At 41.0% G+C, this 24,376-nt stretch overlaps 1 protein-coding gene across 3 annotated transcripts in view; it reads left to right on the forward strand.

Moving 5' to 3' along the window:
* The window catches only part of Dhx29 (DExH-box helicase 29), a 46,042-nt gene that overhangs the window by 2,276 nt on the left and 19,390 nt on the right, over positions 1-24,376 (forward strand). The window contains exons 2-12 of one of the 3 annotated variants that reach the window (XM_036206898.1): positions 6,709-6,782; positions 7,906-8,019; positions 9,414-9,543; positions 10,019-10,164; positions 12,387-12,515; positions 15,056-15,182; positions 15,920-16,078; positions 18,997-19,162; positions 19,559-19,682; positions 21,389-21,997; positions 22,777-22,920. In XM_036206898.1, the coding sequence (XP_036062791.1) occupies positions 6,709-6,782; positions 7,906-8,019; positions 9,414-9,543; positions 10,019-10,164; positions 12,387-12,515; positions 15,056-15,182; positions 15,920-16,078; positions 18,997-19,162; positions 19,559-19,682; positions 21,389-21,997; positions 22,777-22,920 (1,922 nt within the window). The remainder of the gene's footprint in view (positions 1-6,708; positions 6,783-7,905; positions 8,020-9,413; positions 9,544-10,018; positions 10,165-12,386; positions 12,516-15,055; positions 15,183-15,919; positions 16,079-18,996; positions 19,163-19,558; positions 19,683-21,388; positions 21,998-22,776; positions 22,921-24,376) is intronic. The other 2 variants (XM_036206901.1, XM_036206899.1) reach the window with 2 other exon arrangements.

Consider the following 24,376-nt stretch of genomic DNA (forward strand, 5'->3'; position numbering starts at 1 on the left):
TTGATGCTCTCTTTGGTTTGCATTTAATCTGTAGCTAAGCCCTGTTTAATCTTAATATACCCTTGACATGTCCTGTTTTTTCACATTCTCCTTTAAATATTCACATGGAGTGCCAACAGGGCCTCTTAATAGGTCCCTAGAGTTCTGCTCTTTTCTTCTCCAGTTAGTCCAACAAGACAACAGATTGATCTCTCAGAAATGCTACTTTGATGGATGGTGCCCATGTTCTTCCATAGCATCCTTACTGACTGCACTAAGATCTAAACTGTTTAGCTAGCATAGAAGTCTAGCCTCTTTGCTAATCTGTTTTCAGTGTTGTAAATCTGGTGTCTTCTTGGTTCCAAATAGAACTTGGCTTTCTGCCTCATCATCTCTATTTTTTTCTTTGAATGGAATGTCATCTGTCCCTAAAACCCTATACCGCCCTTTTCAGATATCAGTTCTTTTTTTTTTTCCTAATTTTTCCCTAACCTCTATAGTTCATATGTCATGGTTGTTTATATCATTCTTTTTGATAATTAAGTCTTTGCTTACACATGAGGAAATTGTACTTTTATATAGCTTACAAAATTATAGTATATAATAGATATGTGTTAACATCTCTGAAATAACTAGTTCAATGGTTTTTGTTGTAAAAAAAGTTCCTTGGATAAATGACAAGGAGGCAGTCAGAGGAGTTATTAACACCAATAAATAGAAAGGGGGGTTACTTCCAAATTTGCACAATTTACCGAACAGTCGTCTCGTGAAAGACAGAAAATAGTGACTTGGTACTAGCTGAATGGGAAGAGACTTCTGTTTTGGTTTGGAATGGGGACGGCTCCCCATATAAAACATTTAAGCCGAGACAAAGCCAACAGCTGTTAGGATTCCTGGAGACAAAGTTAAGGCCGAGGAAAGCAGAAGCTCAAAGCCCTGTGGGAACAAATCTGGTAGGTGTAGGAAGAACGTGCTGTGGGAATAGAAGGGGAAGGGTTCAAATGAGGCCTGGGAAGTGGCTAGACAAAGTTCAGTGCGGAGGGAGGGCTGGAGGTGGAGTTAAAGAGTGGAGCAAGAGAAGAAAGCTTTGCATCCTTAGCTGAGCAGGTCCAAAGTGCTGGCTTTGGTACCCGTTCTCATAGGTGCTCACAATCCAGACTGCCTTTCTTCACTTACCTCTTAGCCCTCTGGACTTTCTGTTCACAGCTGATTCTGTAAGCAGTTCCTTATATTACTCCCCTAGAATATGAGCCCCATGAGGATAAGTACTGGATTTTTTTTTTTTTTCTTAACCACCAGAGTTCCTTTGGCTGATCAAAAGGAGGTTAGAGCTGTCTTAAGTGTCTTAGTGATGAGGGGGACATTAGCATTGTTATGGATATGAAAAATAACACAATATAAGAGGAACAGGCTCCAAGAAGGACAGTGTGGAAGTGACTCTGCTGTATTGATGTTTTCATCAGTTGAGTCACTTTGAAGATGTTGTGTGGTACACCATTACCTGACCTTTTGGTTATACATCTGGAATTTATAATACTTTTGTTGTAGAGATGCTGCATACTGACACCCTTACTTCTAGTTAGATTTCTCTTCACTTTTACCATCTGAATAAGTGGTAAGGGAAATAGCTGTCGTGAATCTTAAGCAATTTTACTTGGCATAAGAACAGGGAACCAACTTTTCAACAACTATTGACTTAGATATTTTTTGTTTGTTTTGTTTTTGAGACAGAGTTTCTCTGTGTAGCCCTGACTTTCCTCCATCTGACTCTGTAGACCAGGTTGGCCTCAAACTCAGATCCGCCTGCCTCTGCCTCTGCCTCTGGAATTAAAGTCATGTGCCACCACCACCCATCTTGATTTAGAACTTTAAAGTGAAATTACTAATTTTGCAAGTTTAAATAGCTGCTTTCTCCTTCACTTTTTCCTGAATAATGGATTAGAAACATGTAAGAAGCTGGTAGCTTGCCATTAGGAATGAGTAGAGGAACGAACCATCAATGGAAAAATTAGAGCAAGGGTGAGGGGCATTGGGGTGGGGAGCAAGATGGCTCAGATTTAAAAATGCTAGTTAGGAAGCCTGATGACCTGGTCCCCTGGCTCCAATCCTGGAACCATGAGGTGAAAGAGAGAACTGGCCCTTGGAAGTTGTCTTCAAACCTCCACTGTTGTGTTCTCTCTCTCTCTCTCTCTCTCTCTCTCTCTCTCTCTCTCTCTCACACACACACACACACACACACACACACACACACACAAATAAAGGTAATGAAGAAAAATGTTTTAAGTTTTTACTAAGCAGTTTTATACAACCAATTCATGATGTGCAGCTAAATCATCATCATAAATATATTAACTGCTACTCAATTGTAAAAGCTGTGGGAGCCGGTCAGTAGTGGCACACGCCTTTAATCCCAGCACTCGGGAGGCAGAGCCAGGAAGATCTCTGTGAGTTCGAGGCCATCCTGGACTACAGAGTGAGTTCCAGGAAAGGCGCAAAGCTACAGGGGGGGGGGGGGGGGGGAGCTGTGGGATGTTAAAAACTATCATAGTAGCAAAAAAAATTCCATGGTTTCATACAGAACAAAATGTGAAACAGGAGAAATTCAATACACATTTATACTTCAGGCTTTCTCCTACTTGTAGTACAGTACAAACTTAAGCTTTTAGAAACTGAATGACTTATTGTAAACCATTTCACTTAACATATTTTGCATTTTTCACTTCAAATGCTCTATAAACATTTCAATAATTATACTTTAAAGCAGAATACTTCCCCATCAGTACAAATGACTTTCAACAAACTACCTTTAAATACAGTGCAGTGTGTGATTAACTTTGACATTTATAGCCACTGGCTTTGTTTGTTTCATGCTTTGATAGGAATGGTATATGTCTAGGCTGTCTGAAGCTCACCACACATTCTTTGCACAAGATACTTGGTTTGGGTTTTTTCTTTTTTTTTTAGTTTTTTTTTGTTTTGTTTTTTTCAAGACAGAGTTTCTCTGTGTAACAGTCTAGTTGTCCTGGAACTTGCTCTGTAGACCAGCCTGGCCTTGAACTCACAGAGATCTATCTACCTGCCTCTGTCTCTGGAGTGCTGGGATTAAAGGCATGTGCAACCACCGCCCAGCTAAGATACTTGCTTTTTGTGTTAACACTAATTTATTTCAGTAATACCCAATATTTCAGAAAGTGGCTTTAAAATTCCTGTAGCCTTCCTTTTGAAAGCAGACAATATAATTCAAACGACTTCTTAAAACAAAAGCCTATCTCTAGTCTGTCAAGTGAGTTTCTGGCCAAAGACCATGAAACCAATGTTTATTAAACAATCTGTATAAATAGGGAAGGCAACTGTTTGCTCTGTTCTCAGACCTTAACATATGGCTTACAACATTATATACATTGTATATATACCAAAGTGATTTTTTTCTGCAGTGAGAAAAAAATTAAAGAAATAAAGAAAATTAGAACATTCTTAGGAAAATTGAAGAAAAAAGAACCTAAGACTTTTCAGCACCTCATGAATAGTATATTAATATAACATTTCATCATAAAAAACTTTTGAGTTTTTATTATTGTATTGTTGTTGTTGGATATTATTTTTAGGTGTGTTACTTTGTTTATGTTGCTTTTGTTTAACTCTGTGAAGCTGTGTTGCTTTGCCTGTCTAAAACACCTGATGGTCTAATAAAGAGCTGAACGGCAATAGCAAGGCAGAAGAAATGATAGACAAGGCTGGCAGGCAGAGAGAATAGAAAGAGAAATCTGGGAGGAAAAGAAGAGGAGGAGCCACAGAAGGAGGAGGACATCAGGTTCCAGCCACCCAGCTACACAGCAAGCCACGGAGTAAGAGTAAGATTTATAGAAGTACGAGAACAGGAAAAGCCCAGAGACAAAAGGTAGATGGGATAACTTAAGTTAATGAAAGCTGGCTAGAAACAAGCCAAGCTAAGGACAGGCAGTTCTAATTAAGAATAAGCCTCGTGTGTGATTTATTTGGGAGTTGGGTGGCAGGCCCCCCAAAAGAGCAAAAACAAACAGTAACACTTTGTACTAGGCCAGGTATTCATTGGGTATTCATTGGGCTGAATTTGAAAATGAGAAGACCTTAGTTGAATTGGTAGTATCTCTATGGTAAGATCGAATTTCTTCAGTCCCTTAGAATACTGTCTGGTCTAAAAACACTCATCAGGGTCCCAGTCTCCTTCCTGTGAATGCTGCTGCAGGATTTTCTGAGTCACCTGATGGTTTTCCAAGAAGTCAGCTCTTTTCTTAATTATACTGGAAGTCTGAAGTGAAAGCAAGGAAGTAAGATAAGTGGAAGTTTTAGATGAAAGATTGGAGGAGACAACTGAGAACTTCCTTCAATATCTTAGCTTTACTAAATTCAAGCAAACCAACAGTTTTTGTAAAGGAATTTATAATCTCAACTCTAAGGATAGCTCAACTTTTTTCCCAGTATAGGCTCGGTTATTTTTTTATTTTCAGACAAGACCACACTTGGTAATATTCTGGGGGCTGTTGCTATGAAGCAGTGGCCCTCAGAAGTGTGCTCAGAGAGTCCTAAGGAACTCCTGACACTTCCGGGGACAGCTCTGACATTAAAACTGTTATTGGAAGAGTTCTAAACTTGTGCTTGTTTTCTCATGAGTTGTGAAATACAGTTGTCTAGAGTCTACATGATACGTGTTATACCATCAGATTCAGTGCAAAACCAGATGGTACAGACCAAATGGGTGTGTTCCCAAAGTATGTGTGTTGAAACATTGCCCCCAGGGCAGCTGTATTTGAATTAAGGCCAGTAAGGAAGTGATTGTGGTTAATGATGTTGAAGGGTAGGCTCTGTTCAGTAGAATTAGTATCCTGAGAGCACAGTCTTCTCTAGATAAGCACACAGGAAGAACCATGTGAGCGTACAGCAAGGTGATGACCACCTACATAACAGGACAATAGACCCTAGAATAAAGCCTATTTAGCTGGCACCTTGATTTTAGCATTCCCAGTCTCCAGACTGAGAAATAAACTTCCCTTGAGTAACCCACCCAGAAGTATTTACTAGTTTGTCCTGGCTGCCCAAGCAGATTCAAACACCAAATGTGTGAGATTTGTAACATAAGGCTATTTGTGTCCAAGAAACATCACCAAGAACAAAGAACACTTTTCAATACATGGAAGATACATTTTGTTTCTTTGTTTGTTTTAGAAAATATATTTTGCTAAAGTTTGTTTACACTAACACACAGCCTTATTTTTAATGACTAATGAATAAAATTTACTTTTTAATTTATCTCCCCCCCCCCCCAAGACAGGGTTTCTCTGTGTAGCTTTGTGCCTTTCCTGGAACTCACTTGATAGACCAGGCTGGCCTCAAACTCACAGAGATCTTCCTGGCTCTGCCTCTGGAGTGCTGGGATTAAAGGCATGCGCCGCCGCCGCTGCCACCACCACCACCACCACCCAGCCTTACTTTCTAATTTATATAATTCAATAGTTATAATCCATGTAAATAAAAATATACTTGAATCCTCAGGAATTTTTCAGAATAAAGAAGTCTGTAGCCAGACTTATTGGTGGAGGCCTATAATTCCTGTAATTCTTGCTATTCAGGAGGCGTCAGAGTTCAAGGCCACCCTGAACTACAAAGTGAGTTCAATGTTAGCCTGAACCATTTAGCCCGAGGGGGACACTTCTCATTCAGACCACCATAGTGGGTTATCAAAACAGCAAGGAAATGTGAAATTTGAAGGGTAGCATGTTAGGGGAGATCCAGGGGAGTTGGAGGAAGGAAATGGGGGTATGTATGTGATCATATTTCATTGTATACATGTATGAAATTCTCAGTTTAAATATAGGATGGATTAATGGCTTAAGTCCTTGAGAAGGGGCTCATACCTTCTTTTTGGGCTTTGAAACTGAAGGACAGATTTCCGGTGTATGCAGGCATCAAGTGTGGTGACTTGGTATGACAGCCCTTAGAATCCAGTACAGAGATCCTGGACTTGAGGCTCCTCTCTCCAGCCTGTCTCCTCTCTCAGCATCCTGTTTTCAGGGAAGACTATTTTCTCATTAGATTTGACAATCTCCTAGAAACCTCCAAGATGTCTCAGCTAGGTGTCAAGGATAAGAACATCTGATCGGGACAGTTGTGGCGCATGCCTTTAGTCCCAGGACTTGGGAGGCAGAGGCAGGCAGATCTCTGACTTCAAGGCCATCCTTGTCTCAGAGTAAATTCCAGGACAGCCAGGGCTACACTAAAAAAACAAAAACAACAACAACAAAAGGATAAGAACATCCGAGTAAGAAATGTGAAGTTGAAGATCTTTGACCTCAAATGTATATAGACATTTGAGTTTTAGGAAAAACTAGTTCTCCTTTAAAAGTGCTAATTGGTAAAATGGTTTTGATTTTTTTTTTTTTTTTTTTTGGTTTTTTGAGACAGGGTTTCTCTGTATAGCTTTGCGCCTTTCCTGGAACTCACTTAGTAGCCCAAGCTGGCCTCGAACTCACAGAGATCCGCCTGCTTCTGCCTCAAGAGTGCTGGGATTAAAGGCGTGCACCACCACTGCCCGGCTGGTTTTGAAATTTTTAAGCGGTTGAGTTCTTTGGTAAAGTGAGGGGAGAAAGCTAAAATCAGTGGTTTACTATTTAGCAGCCTTTAGAGGAAAATTAAAATGGTGTAATGAATATTAATCTTTAAGGCCTCTGACTATTTGTTGTCTGTTATATACAGGTCCAAAAATTTATAGTTTCAATTCTACAAATGATTCCGGTGGTTCTGCAAGTTTGGACAAATCTATTTTGAAAGTGAGTAAGCAAGGCTTTGCTTCATTTCAGGAAGCATTCTCTTTAAAGAAAACCACAGACTTATAAGCAGTTTAGAGTGCTTGCTGCCCTTGCAGAGGCCCAGCTTGTTTTTAGCACTTACACTAAGAGCTCACAACTGCCCTGGACTCCAGTGTCAGGGGATCCAACACCTTCTTCTGGCCTCTGTAGGCACACACACATACACACACACACACACACACACACACACAAATAACTAAATAAATCTTTTTTAAAATTATATCCTCAAATAACAGGAAAATTATGGGATATTTAAATTTTTTATGACAATATCCTATCTCCTAGGTAGATGTAAGTTAGACACATGTTGAGAGCTCATGAGAAATGAAGGAAAGTCTGGATAAAGCTTCCTTTGGTCCCACATGATGTTCTTCATCATTTACAAGCCAATTTCTTGGTGGTGATTTAATGTATCTTCTTAAAGCATCGTCCTGCTGGATTACAACTTTCTATTTTCTCAGACTAGACTAAATTCCTGAAATATGTTTTTGTGTTTACTAGATAACATTTAGTTAAATAATAAAGGAAATCTGGCTTTTTGTGGGTGAAACACTTGTGTGTTTTTCAGTTAAAAATATCTAAACAACAAGGTAAATGACTAGTAGCAATAGTTGGAAACAAACCAGGAGCCAGAGGATTCATCCCTATGATTGCTCGACAGATGAGTTTCCCTTTGATGTGCCGGGTCCTTTTTAGTACAGTTGCCAGTCTGTGAGGATGCTTGGGTTGCTTTACAAATAAGGCGGATTTCCAGATTCCGACCAGAAGGGTTCTAATTCAGTGCGGCGGGGCTTGGTAATCTTCACCCTGACTATTCAAGAGTGATCTAAGACATATGCTTCGGAGGCTTTATAAGAGTCTTTTCCCCTTGGCATATGTGATGTCATTTTCCATATTTCAGTAGGAATACGATCATGTTGTAGGAATGTGGGCAAAGGCATGGTGATCCAAAAAATAAAAATATGTCTTCTTTTAGCTAAAATTTTGAGTCTGGTTGGAAGGAATATTAGAAAACTGTATGATTTGCTGATAATGTTTTGATAATTTAGTTTCTAATTACTGTAAACATTCTTGACTTCAACAGGTAGTAATTAATAATAAACTAGAACAAAGAATTATTGGAGTGATCAATGAGCATAAAAAGCAAAATAATGACAAGGGGGTGATTTCCGGGAGACTTTCTGCCAAAAAACTACAGGTATTTCCTCCACCACCACCACTCCTACTTTTCCTTTGTTTGTTTCTCTGATGTTCAAGACAGGCTTTCTCTGTGTAGCCCAAGCTGCCTGGAACTCACTCTGTCACCCAGGCTGGCCTCGAACTCAACAGTGATCTGCCTGCCTCTGCCTCCTGGGTGCTGGGATTAAAGGCATACACCACCACTGCTTGGCTTACTTTTCTTTTCTTTGAGGCAGGATCCCACTGTACCCTAGGTTGACAATACCTGGCTTGCTGGGGCTACTTTTTTCCTCCTTCCAGAAGTAGGCATTGAATCTAGGATTTTGTGCATTTATTGGGGACAGTTTAGGGACAGCTCTAAATATAAAAGTGAATAGTTTAGACTTCCATGGGAATTACATGTAGATGGTTCCTAACTGCAAGCACAGGAAAGAATTGTCTCATACAAGTGCACACACTGAAATGGTGGCATACATTGTAAGTTACACTCCCAATCTTTGAGTCCCTGTATGTTAATTTCTGCCCTGCATTTTGCTTACAAGCTCTGACATGATAGTCCCACAAGGTACATGCAATTGATCTTTTCAAATGAAAGACTGAGAGTTGGAAAGATACCAGATTATGGCATAAAGTTACTGATTAGTAAGTATCAAAATAAGCTTGAAACTAGTTCTGCTCAACTTTTTAAATATCATACTGTAGAAGTACTTTATACAGCGAGATGTTTGTTAAACCACTAAAGAAGAAAATCCTAAGCATTCAACACATAGAAAAATGTGTACTTAAATTATGACATATCTATCCAATGGTATATAACTTAAAATTATTAAGAAAGGGTTCATTTCTACTAAGTATACATAAGTCAGACACATGTTGAAAGCTTGTGAGGAATTAAGGAAAGGCTTGATAAGGAAGTTCCTAATAATCTGGGCATGGTGACACATGCCTTTGATCCCAGCACTTGGGAGGAGAGGCAAGTGACTCTTTGCATTCAAGCCCAGCCTAGCCCACAGAGCAAGTTCCAGGATAGCCAGGACTGTTGCACAGAGAATCCCTGTCTCAGAAAAACTAGGAAAAAAAAAAAAAAAACTGTAGTCCCCAAAGTCTTATTATTATGAGCACATTTAGCTTTAAGTACCAGGTGGGACTTCTCTACCTTCCCAGCCTCCCTCCCCTTCTCTTTCTCTCTTTTTTGGGGGGTGGGGTGGAGTGGGGGCTGCTAGGGATTGAGCCCAGAGATTTTAGCATGTTAAGAAAATACTCTCCCACTGAGCTACCTCCCAGCACTCCACAAAAAAAAAATCTTTGAAATTACAGTATATCCATTCTGATTTAAAATTAATGAGAAAATGAAATTAGGAATTAAGAACAATGATCAAATTAGCAAATGTAACTTACTTTTCTCTTTGATAGGATTTATACATGGCTTTACAAGCATTTTCCTTTAAGACTAAGGATATTGAAGATGCTATGACCAATACACTCTTGCATGGAGGTGACCTTCATTCTGCCTTGGATTGGCTCTGCTTAAATCTTTCAGATGGTAAACAGTATTGTCATTAATTATTTCCTTTTCTAAAAAAGGCTGTCTCTTGTTTGTTTGTTTGTTTTAGTTTGGGGGGTGTTTGTTAAATATTAGGACTGTCTATCCTTACATAAATAATAACTCACCAGAAGGTTGTGGTTGTAACCTTTGGTAAGGACCTGAGGTACAGATAGCCTTTGTAATTGATGGAGTATACTGCCAAAAAAACCAAAAAGTGAGATAGGTTAAAATCTTTTAAAAGAAAATTTCAGAGTTTAATTAGTGAGGTAAAACAAATAGCAGCTAGAAGTGGGCCAGCTGTAGTCTGATGAGGGCACACACCTCTAATTTTGACATGTGAGTCTGATTGTTCCTAGGGTCTCTCTTAGGAGGAGAGGGTAGAATGGAATTAGATGTTTTACTGTGTGTACTTAAGTATTTGTGTGTTTGGCATATAGTTTGCATATTTATCCTTAACACATTTTGTTTTAAGATGCACTTCCTGAAGGATTCAGTCAAGAATTTGAAGAGCAGCAGCCTAAAAGTAGGCCAAAATTCCAGTCTCCACAAATACAGGCTACTCATTCACCTCCATTGCAGATGAAAACCAGGAAACAGGAAGAAGATGCTAAGATTAAGGTAATTTATTTAAGAATTGAATATTTAGGGGGATGGAGAGAGAGCTCAATGGTTAAGAGTACTTGCTGCTCTTTTATAAGATCTGAGTTTGGTTCCCAGCACCCATATCAAGTGGTTCCCAGCTGCCTAAAACTCCAGCTCCAGAGAATCTGATACACTCTTCTGTCATCCACAGGCACCAACACACATGTGGTGTACACTCACACACACATACACATTAAAACATTCTTTTTATTTTAAAAAAAACTTTAGGCTGCAGTTGGTTACACATAACCTCTAATTCTATCATTCATAAGACCGAGGTAGGAAGATCACTAGGATTAGGCTAGCTTGGCTACATAGTGAAGACCCTGTCTCAACAAAGAGAGAGAGTGTCTTAGTTAGGGTTTCTACTGGGAGGAGACCCTGTGACCATGCCATGTCTAATAAAGGAAAACATTTCACTGGGCCTGGCTTACAGGTTCAGAGGTTTAGTCTATTACTTTCATGGTGGAAAGCATGGCAGCATGCATTCGGACATGGTGCTAGAGAAGGAGCTGAGAGTTCTACATGTGGATCAACAGGCAACAGGAAGAGAGAGTAACACTGGGTCTGGCTTGAGCTTCTGAAACCTCAAAGCCCATCCCCAGCGACACACTTCTCCCAACAAGGCCACGCCTACTCCAACAAGGCCACACCTACCCAAACAAGGCCACGCCTACTCCAACAAGGCCATACCTCCTAGTACCACTCCTTAATGACCAAGCATTCAAATATATGAACATATGGGGGCCATTCCTTTTCAAACCACCACAGAGAGAAGAAAGAAAGAAAAGAATTAAACATTTAAAAAAATTAGCATGTGTTCATAAAATCTCTGAGTTTGAGGCCAGCCTGGTCTGCAGGATGAGTTCCAGGACAACTAGGGCTACAAAGAGAAACCCTGTCAAAAAAAACCCAAAAATAACTAAACAGGTTCCCAGGCTTTTCTGTCACTGCCCATCTCACCTTTTATTGTTACAAGCTACCCCAAGAGGTAGTAGCTTAAATCAAGTTTCTTTTTTCATGCTTCTGTGGTCTGGGTCAGGGTCAGCTGAAAGTTCCTCTGTTCTAGAAGAAGTGTGCTGGGACATCCAAAATGGCTCCTTTACTCATGGGACTAATGCTTCTACCAGAGGCCAGTCACGCATCCCTTTCTCTACATAGTCTGTCCACATGATTGGTTTGGGTTTCCTCACCTGTGGTGGTTGCAGAGGGGTCGGACTTCTTACATGTCATCGGCTCCCAGGAACAAGTGAAATTGCCCTTGATAATTGTAAGGGATTGACTCCAGGGCCTCCAAGGATACCAGAATCTTCAGGTATTAAAGGCACATATTTAAGATAGCACAGTATTAGTTATATCCTCTATGCATGTCCTCTCGTATGCTTCAAGTCATTTAGATTATTTATAGTCCAGGAATAATGGGAATGCTACATATGTAGTTAAAATGTGTTATTTGGGGATTAGTAGCAAGAAAAAAAAATATCACTGTTAGTAATGATACAACTTTATCTTAAATATTCAGTATCTGAGTTGGTTGAGTCCACATGTATGGATGTCCAACTGTATTTCAATGTTAATGAGCCTGTATGTACACATTCTTATTAAGTCCCTGCTTTAATATGATGCTTGATAATGTTGTATTGGTTGAAGCAAGTCATGTGGCCAAGCCCAAAGTCTCTTCATGGTGGCATGAATACTGGGACACTGGGAGGTGTAGTTCATTAGGGCATTCTCTAAGTACTCTATATGTCATCAAACATCTCCAAGGTATTATCCTTGTAAAACCACTGTTTCCGGCAACACCACTAGTTTTCAAGGGTGCTAGCTAATCCTTTTTAATTCTATAAAGTAATACACTTAGAGGAGAAACAGAAAGGCTAACATGTTCTTCTAGTTTAAAATTTGGTGGGAACTGGCTGTTTTTCCAAGGCTGACCTAAACCTCAAAATCCTCCTGCCTCAACCTCTCTGGTGCTGGCATTATAAGCAAGTGAGTAATCATTCTTTGTCTTTTGTAAGTTTAGACTTCTTTTAAAAAGTTTGGTTTGTTTGTCCTTTGCTATATATTAAATAACATGACTTTTGCAATTTTTATATGTCTGCTGTTTTTGTAGTATGAAGAACTTATAAAAGTAGAGCTTAATAGTTTGGGCATCTTTTTCTAACTCCATCTTTCAGATATATGTTTTCTCTTTTTAGCCAAAAAAGGAAGAAAAAAATATGGAGGTGAATATGAAAGAGTGGATCTTGAGATACGCTGAGCAACAAGATGAAGAAGAAAGTAGTGAGGGTTCTAAGAGCTTAGCCGATGAAGGAAAGTTTGACCCTGTGAGTAGAGCTCTGAATCAAGCCTGGCATCCTGGGAATTACCAGGCACAGTGTTGAACCTCAGCTACTCAGTTTTTCTCACTTGGGAACTGGACAAATAGCTCTCGGAAGTGATGGAAAAACTAAATAGAATTACATACTGGTAAAAAGTTGGCACATAGTAACTAGTAAGTGTAATTACATCTCTCCCATGTTTAAAGAGATAAACTTAACATATTTTACATGACTGTTATGTGTAAATAGTATGTTAAATTCTTTGAGTAATAGAAGGAAGGCAAAGTGTATTCCTGTATAAGGGAAGCCAGCAGTTGGGGAAGAAAAAATAGGTACCTTAAGATAAAATAAAAGCATGAGGCTGAATGTGTTAGTTGGCTTTCCACCACTAACAACAACAGTGAGGGGTCAATTTAAGATGGTAAAACTGTTTCTGCTTTAGAGGCTTTAATCCATGATCATTGGGCTGCATTATTTTGGGCCTGTGGTAAGGCAGGTCATATAATGATGGCAGTATTGGTGGGAGAGCCGTTCACCTCATGGTGGGTAGGGAGCAGAAGGGACCAGAGTCTCAATTTCCCCTTTAAAGGCACACTCCTGTTTATGTAATGTCCAACAAGCCCCATCTCCTACTGCCTGACCACCAGAGGCTAGCGACTAAGCCTTACCATAACAGGCCTTTAGGACACATTTAAGATCCAAAACATTAGCAGGGAAAAAGCCAAATTATAGAAAGAAATTCATCGAAGAAGTGTCTGAAATTATATGAAGAACTTTTTAAAAGCAAATCTCTCACAAAAATAGTATGAGTGGCCAATACATGTTAAAATAATTTAATGTTACTAGCCATGAAAATTTAAAAAAAAAACAAAAAACAAAAAAAAAAAACAACTGTAATGAGATACCGTGATATATTGACCAAAATTTAAAGGTCAGTAATACCAGTCTAAAGGAGAATGTGGAGGGTAGTGGGGCTTGTTGACCCTTGGTCATGGAGTTAAACACGTTGACTGTTGCTAAAATCTCAGGTAAGGAAAACACTATCCACCCTCTCCTTCTAAAGTCTCGTCTTAGTCTGCTCTATGTTGCTGTGATAAACAGCTCGGGGAGGAGAGGGCTTATTCTAGTTTATAGTCTGTCATGACGAGAAGTCAAGGCAGGAACTGAAGCAGAAGCCATGGAGGAGCGCTGCTTACTGGGTTACTCCTCATGCCTTGTTCAGCCTACCTTCTTATACAACTCAGGACCTGCCCATGGATGGCACTGCCCCCAAGGAGTTGCTGATTTTCAGTCTATGTTAGAATCCTGAAGGAGTTAGATTTAGTGCTGGCCACAGCAGCAGAGCAGATCGATCTGCCCGCAAGAGTGAGAGAGAGCAGGCGAAAAGGAAGGCTTCCTTCTTCAATGCCCTTTTATCTGGGCTGCCACCATAGGCCCATATTTAGGGTGGGTCCGTCTTCTTCAGATCATCTGACTGAGAAAATCCCTCACAGGAGTGCCCAGCGGCTTGGGGTTAGTTGATTTCAGATGTTGTCAAATTGGCAACCAAGATCAGTCATCACACTGTAACTCAATAGTTCCATTTCTAGGTATATACTAAGACCTGAAGTCAGGGTCTGGGAAAACATATCTGTACGCCATGTTTATAGTAATAGCTAGAATGTAGAAGCCATTTGATGTCAACCAAAGGGTAAGTCATTAAGTAAAGAATGTGTGTACAGAATGGAAGGAAATTCCTGGCACACAGGATAACCCTGATGGGTCTTGAGGACATTATGCTAGTAAGCTAAGTCAGTCACAGAAATCAAAGGCTGTGCGATTCCACTTATGGGAGGTACCTAGACTAGTCAGAATCATAGAGATGGGGGATTACAGTACTCTTCCAGGGGTAGATAAAGAAGAATGGGGTATTACTGCTTACTGAGTGTAGTGTTCCACTTGTGCAGCAAGTTAGCTGGGTTGTGGTTGAGGTGGCTGCCAATGCCCTGAATGTGTTTACAGCACTGAAGAGAAAAACAAATGACAAAATGCAGCAGTAGAGATGGTGGCATCGGTGTCTTATGGAGTAGAGTGAGAAGAGTTAGGCTGCCTGGGGTGGATTTGAGGCAGTAGCTAGGCCTTCGGTTCCTCCACTTCGGTGTGTCTACACACAGAATGGCCCCAGCGATTGGTGGTTGTGCCCACTGAGTTGTGTTTTCCTGTGGTGTGCTAACCACTGTATCTCACAGCAGCACCCTCGAGTGCCTCATTTCCACGTGCTGTTGTGCTTATGTATCATCTGCTGTTGCTTACTAACCTAAGGAGAAAGGCAGTCGTGGGGTTCAACTTGCTGCTGTGTGCTTTTGCTTAATAGAGTCCTAGCCTTGTGTTTTCTGAGGTTTTTTTCTCACCGTTTTACGTTTCTTAGTTGGTTGTGTGTCTCTCTGAGAAGTTCTAGAAGGTGATTTGCTAGGTCTAAGGATCATAGGTTCTGACACAATGTAGTGGTCACAGATCAACTGTTCTTAGACTTTTTTATTTTCTCTTCATCATTTTACTTGGAAAAGAATCAAAGGTACTTGAACCTTTCAGCCAAACTTCTGGATGCAAAGGAGCAAGCAGCTGCCTTTAAACTAGAGAAAAACAAGCAAGGCCAAAAGGAGGCTCAGGAGAAAATAAGAAAGTTCCAAAGAGGTGAGCACTTTCAAATTCTTACTTGGAGAAGTGTAACTGTGTCTCTGTATTTTGCTAACAGTTTAGACTTAAGATTAGTGACCTCTTCCTATAACAAGCCAAATGATAACTACTGTTGATCTTGTGGACCTTACAGCCTGTTACAACCACCCAAGTGTTAGAACATAAAGGAACAACATTAGTTTAAAAACTGAATAACTGTCTTGTAATCAGACTTTATTTGTAGACAGTAACCTTCATGTAATTTTCACGTCACCAAATATTGTTTTTGTGTATGTGTCTGGTATATGCATGTATGTGCTGATGTGCTTGCCCACATGTGCATATGTGCAAGCCGAGTGCCAACGTCAGGCATCATCCTCTGTTGCTCTCCACCTTATTTTGTTGTTCGTTTCCTTCTTTCCTCTGTGTGTGTGTGTGTGTGTGTGTGTGTGTGTGTGTGTGTGTGTGTGTAGTAAAACGCTGTTTCCATTCAAGAAATGTAAATGTGATCTTATGTGTACTTTTTCCTAATGAAGGTATTAATTTTTTTAGTCTAGTACTACATTTACTAATTCTTTTTAGAATACATTATGAAAGTTAATAAATTGCACTTGGCTTCTAACATAGATTTCAAGTAGGAATTAAGTAACTAGTTTTAAAAAGGAAAAGAAGACATACTGTTTTTAAACTAAATTTGCAAAATACAAAGCATAAAAAACAAATATATAAAACTAGACTTTTGTTTTTCTTGGTAGAAATGGAAACTTTAGAAGACCATCCAGTATTCAACCCAGCCATAAAGATTTCACATCAACAAAACGAAAGGAAAAAGCCCCCTCTAGCCACAGAAGGTGAAGGTGCTTTAAACTTTAATTTATTTGAAAAATCTGCAGCTGCCACTGAAGAAGAGAAAGGTAAATTGGGGGAACATGACTGTTGCTTTACATTTTGGCGTACTACTTATACTGACAGTAAAATTATGCTTTCATGGGTTTTGTTTTGTTTTGTTTTGAAGTAGTAACAGTTATGATGAGCCGTGTGTAGCATTTTGTCATTGCAGAGACACTGGCTAAGTCCCATCTCTCTCTAGTTCATCCTCCAAACTTGACAGCTAGATTTGAACTATCAACTTGACACTGCCTAGAATCATGTTGGGGGAGGGAGGAGGGAAGGGACGGATGTGCACATGAGTGCCGAGGAGGCCAAAAGAGGATGCTGGATGCCCTAGAGCTGCAGTTACAAGCAATTGTGAGCTGTTCTGCATGGGTGAGGGGTTGTCTTTGTTGATAATTGACGTCGAAGGACCCAGCCTACTGTGAGGGCACTGGTCTCTGGCAGGTGGTCCTTGGCTATGGAAGAAGGCTAGCTAAGCACGAGGCAGGAGGTGATCCAGCAAGCAGCGCTCGCCTGAGTCTCTGCTGTTTCCTTGGCCGTGAGTGAGTTCCTGCCCTGGCTTCTCTCAGTGACTGACTTGTGGCGGACCAGCCCCCACACTTACTTACCCCAGGAACTCTTGAGGAATGAGGGATAAGAGAGTTAGTTAGAAATAGAGAGTGGAGAGAAAACAGAAAGAAAACACACGATAGACTCGAGTGGGCCTGGATCCTTATCCACTGGCCCAGAACTTTATTCCAAAGGTCTATTCATAACAATGCCAAGGGGTGGAGCCAAAGATCTTCCCCTTGCTAGTTAGACCCTTATAAACACCTGGTACCCAGGCCCATGGTCCAATCAACCTCCCACGCAGTCCTGCTGGGTACAGTGACCTGGGAGCTGTAAGCAAATAACCCTTTCTTCCCCAAGGCTGTCTGTAGTCAGAATGTTTTAGAACAACACAAGGCAAACTAGGACATGGCTTTCTGAAAAAATGTGAATGCCAGTTGATGTAAAGTCAAGTTCTCTGTTTAAACCTTTTTATTTGTTGCTTCTGGTTTTTAACCTTGGGGATCAAACCCAGGGTCTTGCACATGTAAGCAGGTGCTCTGTAATAGAGCTGTGCTCCTCCAGTGAGAACCTGTTGGTGACATCAGGAACAAGTCCAGAGCCTTCCATGGCATCTGAGAGCTTTTGCATTCGGATTCACTTGTACCTCTCCACTGGTTTCCAGTGAGCTAGCTACTTCATTCCTGACGACATTTGTTTGACAGTTCCATTCCTGTATTCATCTTGCTAAGTGCCTAGGCACAAATCAAACCATACAATTTCTTTGACTCCCTAAGTCCTCCATGACCCCAAGATGTGAGGACTCAGACATTTCTGTGTATTGCTGCGCACACTAGTCATATTCTTTACATGTTCCCATCAGATTGTGTTACAGATCATTCCTATATTAAATAATAGACTTAAAATTAGTCACTTGTTCAGTGATATTTATTGAATCATTATTGTGCAAATAAAAGGAGTTATATGAACAAAATAACCCAACTCTGCCCTTCTTATTGGTGCAACCTAAGTTTGGAATATGAGCACAGAGAAATTGTATATTTTTGAATTAAGATTGGTGCTTTCCAAGAATGTGGACTTTTAATAATAGAAAGAGTAGGGCTAGAGAGATGGCTCAGCAGTTAAGAGCTAAGTTCAGTTTCCAGCACCCACTTTTGGTAGCTTGAAATGGCCTGTAACTCTGGCTCCAGGGACCTGACACCCTCTTCTGGACATCTGTACTCATGTGCACATACCCACACAGACACACACATACAGACATAATTGAAAGTATAATAATAGAGTTGGGGATTTAGCTCAGTAAGGCCCTGGGTTTGGTTCTCAGCTCAAAAAAAAAAAAAAAAAGTATGATGATAATAATAATAATAATAATAATAATAATAATAATAATAATAATGGAGCAGAGAGGTGAACTGGGACCACCTTGCTGCTAATATTAGCTCTGAGAATAATCTAACAGTCTGACAGATGATCAGGTGTTAGCCTGGTGGCAAGTTGGTGGGAGAGCCTCCAAAGAAGAGAGGTAGTAAGTTAAAAATCTTAAGGTAAAAGTCAGTATATAGTGCCACTATAAAATTTGACAGATTTTCTATGATAGAAGTGTACTATATTTTTGTTACTTGATGTGGTAGTTAATAGCAAAACATGAATATTGAGCACTTAAGATGTGACTGGTATACCTGAGAATTTGAAATCATAATTGATTTCTAACCACAAAGCTGGCAGCTGCTAGGTCAGGAATACATTGAACATTTAAAGAATTGCCTGAGGGCCGATGTAATCACAACATTAAGGAAGAGCAGCATGCAGTATATTGGCAGGGGTGGACCACAGAAGTCCTTTAGGGCAGTTATCAAGAGTAAGTACTTAATTTTAGATGTACCAGGAAGCCACTGAAGGTGGTGGTGGTCACAGCAGTGGCCAGGTTAAGTAGAGAAATGAATGGTATGTGACATACCTTTTTCAGTAACTGCATGGAGGGTATCCTACCAAATATTGTCATTCAGTAAATAGGAACATGCATAAGTTCCTCGAGGGCAGCCAGGTGTGGTGGTACACACCTCAGTTCCCAACACTTCTTCCTGGGAGGAAGACAAGGAGGATCAGGAGTTCAAGATCATTCTTGGCTACAAAGCAAGTTTCGGGTCTTCCAGGGCCATATGAGACCCTGTCTCAAACCAACAACAACAGCAGCAGCTTTGGGATGTTCTGTGGTTCAGTCCCTGAAGAGGATTGCATCACCAAGAGAAGAGCAACTTTCCTCTGTTCCTCCTTCACCTCTTCTCCTCAGAAATGCTGTTCCCACCAGGGAGAGCACGCTGATCACTCCACAGAGAATTTACATTGCTGTTACCATTTTTAAAGAACAAGTCTTTGCCTTCCATTTAAGGTAAAAAGAAAGAACCTCATGATGTAAGGAATTTTGACTACACTGCTCGAAGCTGGACTGGAAAATCTCCCAAACAGTTTCTAATCGATTGGGTCAGGAAGAATCTTCCCAAGAGTCCAAATCCTTCCTTTGAGAAAGTTCCAGTAGGTAGATACTGGAAATGTAGGTATGTTTTTCTGGTTAACTGAATGAACTTTTAGAAAAATGTGAATCGTTCTGTTTCCTGTATATTATGTAAACATTTGGAACTGTCAGGCTGGGTGGTTCACGATTGTAGTCCCAGCACTTAGGAGGCAGAGGCAGGAGTTCTAGGCCAGGCTGGACCAGAGAGTGAGTTCAAATCTAGTCTGCCCTATAGCATGAGACCTGATCTCAAAAACAAAACACAAGTAAGCATTTAAGAAACTCTTAATTCCTCATTTCCTGTACACATTGCTTATAAGTCATTATCTAAAGCAGTGGCTTCCGTGGAAATACTTAATTGTTGTAAGTTTAAGTTTGATGTTAATGAGTTCCTTTGATCTGACCTCATCAACTTTAATACTGTTGTTTTTCTCTTTAGGGTAAGGGTTGTCAAGTCTGAAGATGATGTTCTGGTCGTGTGTCCTACCATCTTAACCGAGGACGGCATGCAGGCTCAGCACCTGGGAGCCACACTAGCCCTTTACAGGCTGGTGAAAGGGCAGGTGAGCCCCTGAGGCCTTGATGCTTTGGAAATGAAATGACAGCTGTGCAAGCTGAGCATCCCTCAGTCAAAACTCCACAGTCTGAAAGGCTCTAAGCTCAAATCCTTTTCAACACAGTCATGGTGCCACAGCAGAAAATTCTTCACCAAGAAACTTCCTTTTGTGAATGAAATTATTAAAAGTAGGGCATAAAATTACTTTCAGGCTCTCTGTGGAAGGCATATATAAAACAAACAGTTTGTGTTTAGACAAGGCCTAGCCCATGTCTAGTCCATTGCATATGTGCCAGTATCCTTAAGTCTAAAACTTGGGTTGGGGATTTAGCTCAGTGGTAGAGAAGTGCCCCTGGGTTCGGTCCTCAGCTCTAGGAAAAAAAAAATCCAAAACTTATAGTTCCAAGTATTTGGGATAAGAAATGCCCATCCTGCAATACAATTGTCCCATAAAACTTAATTTTTTCAACTTAAAAATGTAGGCAACTGGTTCCATTTTTCATCTTTAGGTTTCTGTGTGCTCAGAGTGTAAAGAAAGATTGCAGAACTGCTGAAGGAAGACGCTCTTTGAGAGAATACAATGCTCATCTCAAAAGTTAGAGTGCCAGCATTTTCTTTTATAAAAAATGCTTTCTCTGTCATCATGGGAATTGTCTTAGTCAGTGTTCTAGTGCTATAAAGAGACACCATGACCACAGCAACTCTTATAAAAGAAAGCATTTGGGGCACTGGACAGAGTGCTCAGCAGTTGAGAGCACTGCTCTTCCAGAGGACCTGGCTTCATTTCCCAGCACCCAAATGACAGCTCACAACTGTGTGTAACTCCAATTCCGGGGAATCTGACACCCTCACACACGAATGCAGACAAAACAACAATGCACATAAAATAATAAAAAATTAAAATTAAAAAAAACCATTCAGTTAGGGCCTTGCTTATAGTTTCAGTTAGTTAATCTATGACCATAATGGCAGGAAGCAGACACATGTTGCATTGAGTAGCTGAAAGCTCTCCATCCCGATCTGCAGGCAGAGAGAGAGACACTGGGCCTGGTGTGAGCTTTTGAAACCTCAAAGCCCACTCCCAGTAGCATGCTTCCTCCAACAAGCCACACCTCCTAATCCTTCCAATGGTCCCCACTAGCTGGGACCAAGCATTCAATCATGGGCCTGTGTGGCTAATCTCATTCAAACCGCCACAGGAAACTGGCCACTAGGTAGGAGTCCAGACAGTTGTCCTTTCCCAACTTGTGCCCAAGTTCATAATGTCCTCTTTCTTGATAAAAATAACTGTTGGTGTCACAGAGATAGTTGGAGGTTCTTGGGTAGCAGAGGGGTAGAATGAAGGTTCCATTTGGTGTTTGGGTTACAGCACTATACCACGGCCAGATCTCACCAGGAGCTTTGTGTTTCACAATGCTCTGTGGTTCATCTACATATTATATAGCATCCCTGCAGGAATAAGTAATAAATAATAAACGTTCCTTCTGCAGTTTACCATGCTGTAAAAGTCAGCACTTTACAGGTTCTCTGCAGAGACAGGAAGCTTGAGCTCTTCACTTCCTCCCCCACAGACACATAGTCATGAAGTAGAGAAACAGGACTGCAGTGCATCCTTCATGAATTGATAGCACATGTGGGTGTCTCTTACACTGAGGACTTTAAAATTTAGGGATCCGCCAAGTAAAGCATCGCTGTTGTTCTCCTCCTTTTCAGTCTGTTCACCAGTTACTCCCTCCTACTTACCGAGACGTTTGGCTGGAGTGGAGTGAGGAAGAAAAGAAAAAGGAAGAATTAAATAAAATGGAAACCAATAAACCACGGGATCTTTTTATTGCCAAACTTTTGAGTAAGTTGAAACAGCAGCAGCAGCAGCAGCAACAGCATTTTGAACATAAGAAAGAGAGCTCTGAAGACCCCGAGGAATCTTGGGAAAACTTAGTTTCCGATGAGGATCTTTCTGCGCTGTCCTTGGAGTCAACAAATGCAGAAGACCTGGAGCCTGTGAGGAACCTCTTCAGGAGGCTGCAAGGCACACCCAAGTATCAGAGACTTCTGAAGGAGAGGCAGCAGCTGCCTGTGTTCAAACACCGGGACTCAATTGTGGAGACTCTGAAAAGGCACCGGGTTGTGGTGGTGGCAGGAGAAACAGGGAGTGGCAAGAGCACTCAGGTCCCACATTTCCTGCTGGAAGATTTGCTTCTAAACGAGTGCGGGGCGAGGAAATGTAACATAGTTTGTACCCAGCCCCGAAGAATCTCCGCAGTGAGTTTAGCCACCAGGGTGTGTGATGAACTGGGCTGTGAAAATGGACCTGGAGGAAGGGTAAGGCCTGTTCTCTCCTCTCCACCTCTGTGAGTGGTGATCTGACTCTGCTTTGTTTGGGAACCTGTACAGTAATACTAGTTCTGGTCATTGACTAGTCCAATATGTTACATACTTAACATTCAAAGAGTAGGCACAATTGAGATTTGCCTTCAGCACACCATGAGTCTTTTCTGAGGAATGTATCCCTAAATGGTATCATTCTTTTCAGTGAACAGAAAAGGAAAGGAAGGTAGAAAAAATATTAGATGATTCAGAAAAGAACAAAGCAAATGATGGGGCTGAAGAGAGACTCGGAAGATAGAGGCAGCTGTGCACAGCTGCTGGCCTGAGTTAAATCTGGACCTGATAGGATAGCAGAAGAGAACCAGCAGTCATCCCCTTGTCTCCACATGTGCACCATAGTCTGCAGGAGCCTACACTTAGGCACTCTACCTAGAACATAAAATTGTAAATTATCAAGACAAATCTTAGAGCTTCATACAATTGAAAGCCATAGGCATGCAATTTTTTGGTTGAGGCAAGATTTCATACTATAGATAGCCCAAGCCAGCTTAGGACTCACTGTGTAACCCAGGCTGGCCTTACACTCACAGTGGTACTCCTGCCTCAGCACCCCTCCCCCGAGTCAGCTAGAGATAGACGCTTGGTAAGAGACTGCATAAGTGGATCTGCCTAACTATTGCATGGAGTAGCAAGACGAGTGTCTGCACTGCACCCTCTGCGGCTTGTTCGCCAGCTCGCTTGTGAACTCCGGCTGCTCTGTGTTCTCCCCGCAGAATTCTTTGTGTGGCTATCAGATCCGGATGGAATCTCGAGCTAGCGAATCTACTAGGCTGCTATATTGTACCACAGGAGTTTTGCTAAGGAAACTTCAGGAGGATGGTCTTCTAACTGATGTGTCTCATGTCATTGTAGATGAGGTGAGTATGTTTTACAGTTGTGTCCAGTTAGATTCTAAACATGTTTATATTAAAAAGATGCAAGGGCGATGGCGGCGCACGCCTTTAATCCCAGCACTCGGGAGGCAGAGCCAGGTGGATCTCTGTGAGTTCGAGGCCAGCCTAGGCTACCAAATGAGTTTCAGGAAAGGCGCAAAGCTACACAGAGACACCCTGCCTCGAAAAACAAAACAAAACAACAACAACAAAAGATGCTGTTGCTGACACTAACTTTTTCTTTGTGCTTACATCAGACACTGTCCATCTGATGATTTGGTTCATCTAGCAGATGTCTTGTGTTAATGGATTTGCTCCATAAGTACTGTATCCTGTTTGCTGTGTGCTTGATGCTGTTCAGAGGATCACACAGACATAAACACATGTTCATCGAATCTTCCCAGCTATGCTCAGACACTTTCCTCTCTGCCGATGGGCTGCTGCTCAGCCACCACATTGACGTGTCTTATGACCAGTGCTCTAACTCTTTTACAGAAGACAAGAAATCATCAGCATGCATTTCTTCTCTAAATATTCTTCTCGAATCAAATTTGCGTGCATACTTGAATTATGCTCAGAGTTTAACGTTGCAACTATTTCAGATGTCTAACAACCTACTCAAGTAAACTAAATTTGCTAGTTTTTTTTTTTTTTTTTTAAGAAGAGATATATAGCAGTTCTCTTTTCAGAAAGTATTATTAAATGTTTCTAGCAAGGCAGGATAGCTGGCACCTGTGTATCTCAGCACTGGGTTGGCTGAGACACAAGTTCCTAGCCAACATGGAGCAGTGTGTGACTGTCTTAACATGCAAAAAGAAAAAGAAAGAAAAGTCTGATATTAAGTTTTTTTTATAAATGTCTATTCATTTACTAAATTTAAAATGCAGTAGTAACAGCTTTGTCCTACTTTGGGTTTTTGAGACAGGGTCTTGCTATGTAACCCAGGCTGTCTCCTCACAACAGCCTTCTCATCTTAGCCTCTCAAGTGCTGAGATGACAGCATGCGATTACCACACTTGTTCATCTAGTGATTTGTAATTAATAGACTGCATATAGATCACTATATAGGTTCCTTTCCTCTTCAGCTTGACGCCATCAGCCTCTTGATGAACAAAGGATTCCAGTGAGGGGCTGGGGTGATGGCTCAGCAGTTAAGAGATCTGTGTTTGAGTGCCAGCACCTACGTGGTCTGTGGGCAACATAGAGACATACATACGTGTAATTAAAGTAAAATCTGACACTAGAGATGCCTTGGAGATTGAGAGCACTTGGTGATCTTCCAGAGGACCCAAGTTCAATTCTTAGCACCCACATGCATGGCAGATCACATCTGAAACTCCTGTTCCAAGGGATCTGGCACACTTTTCTGACCTCTACAGGCACCAGGCACACATTTGGTGCATATGTGTGTGTGTGTGTGTGTGTGTGTGTGTGTGTGTGT

This window comes from Onychomys torridus, chromosome 15, assembly GCF_903995425.1.
Source record: "Onychomys torridus chromosome 15, mOncTor1.1, whole genome shotgun sequence".
Lineage (NCBI taxonomy): Eukaryota > Metazoa > Chordata > Mammalia > Rodentia > Cricetidae > Onychomys > Onychomys torridus.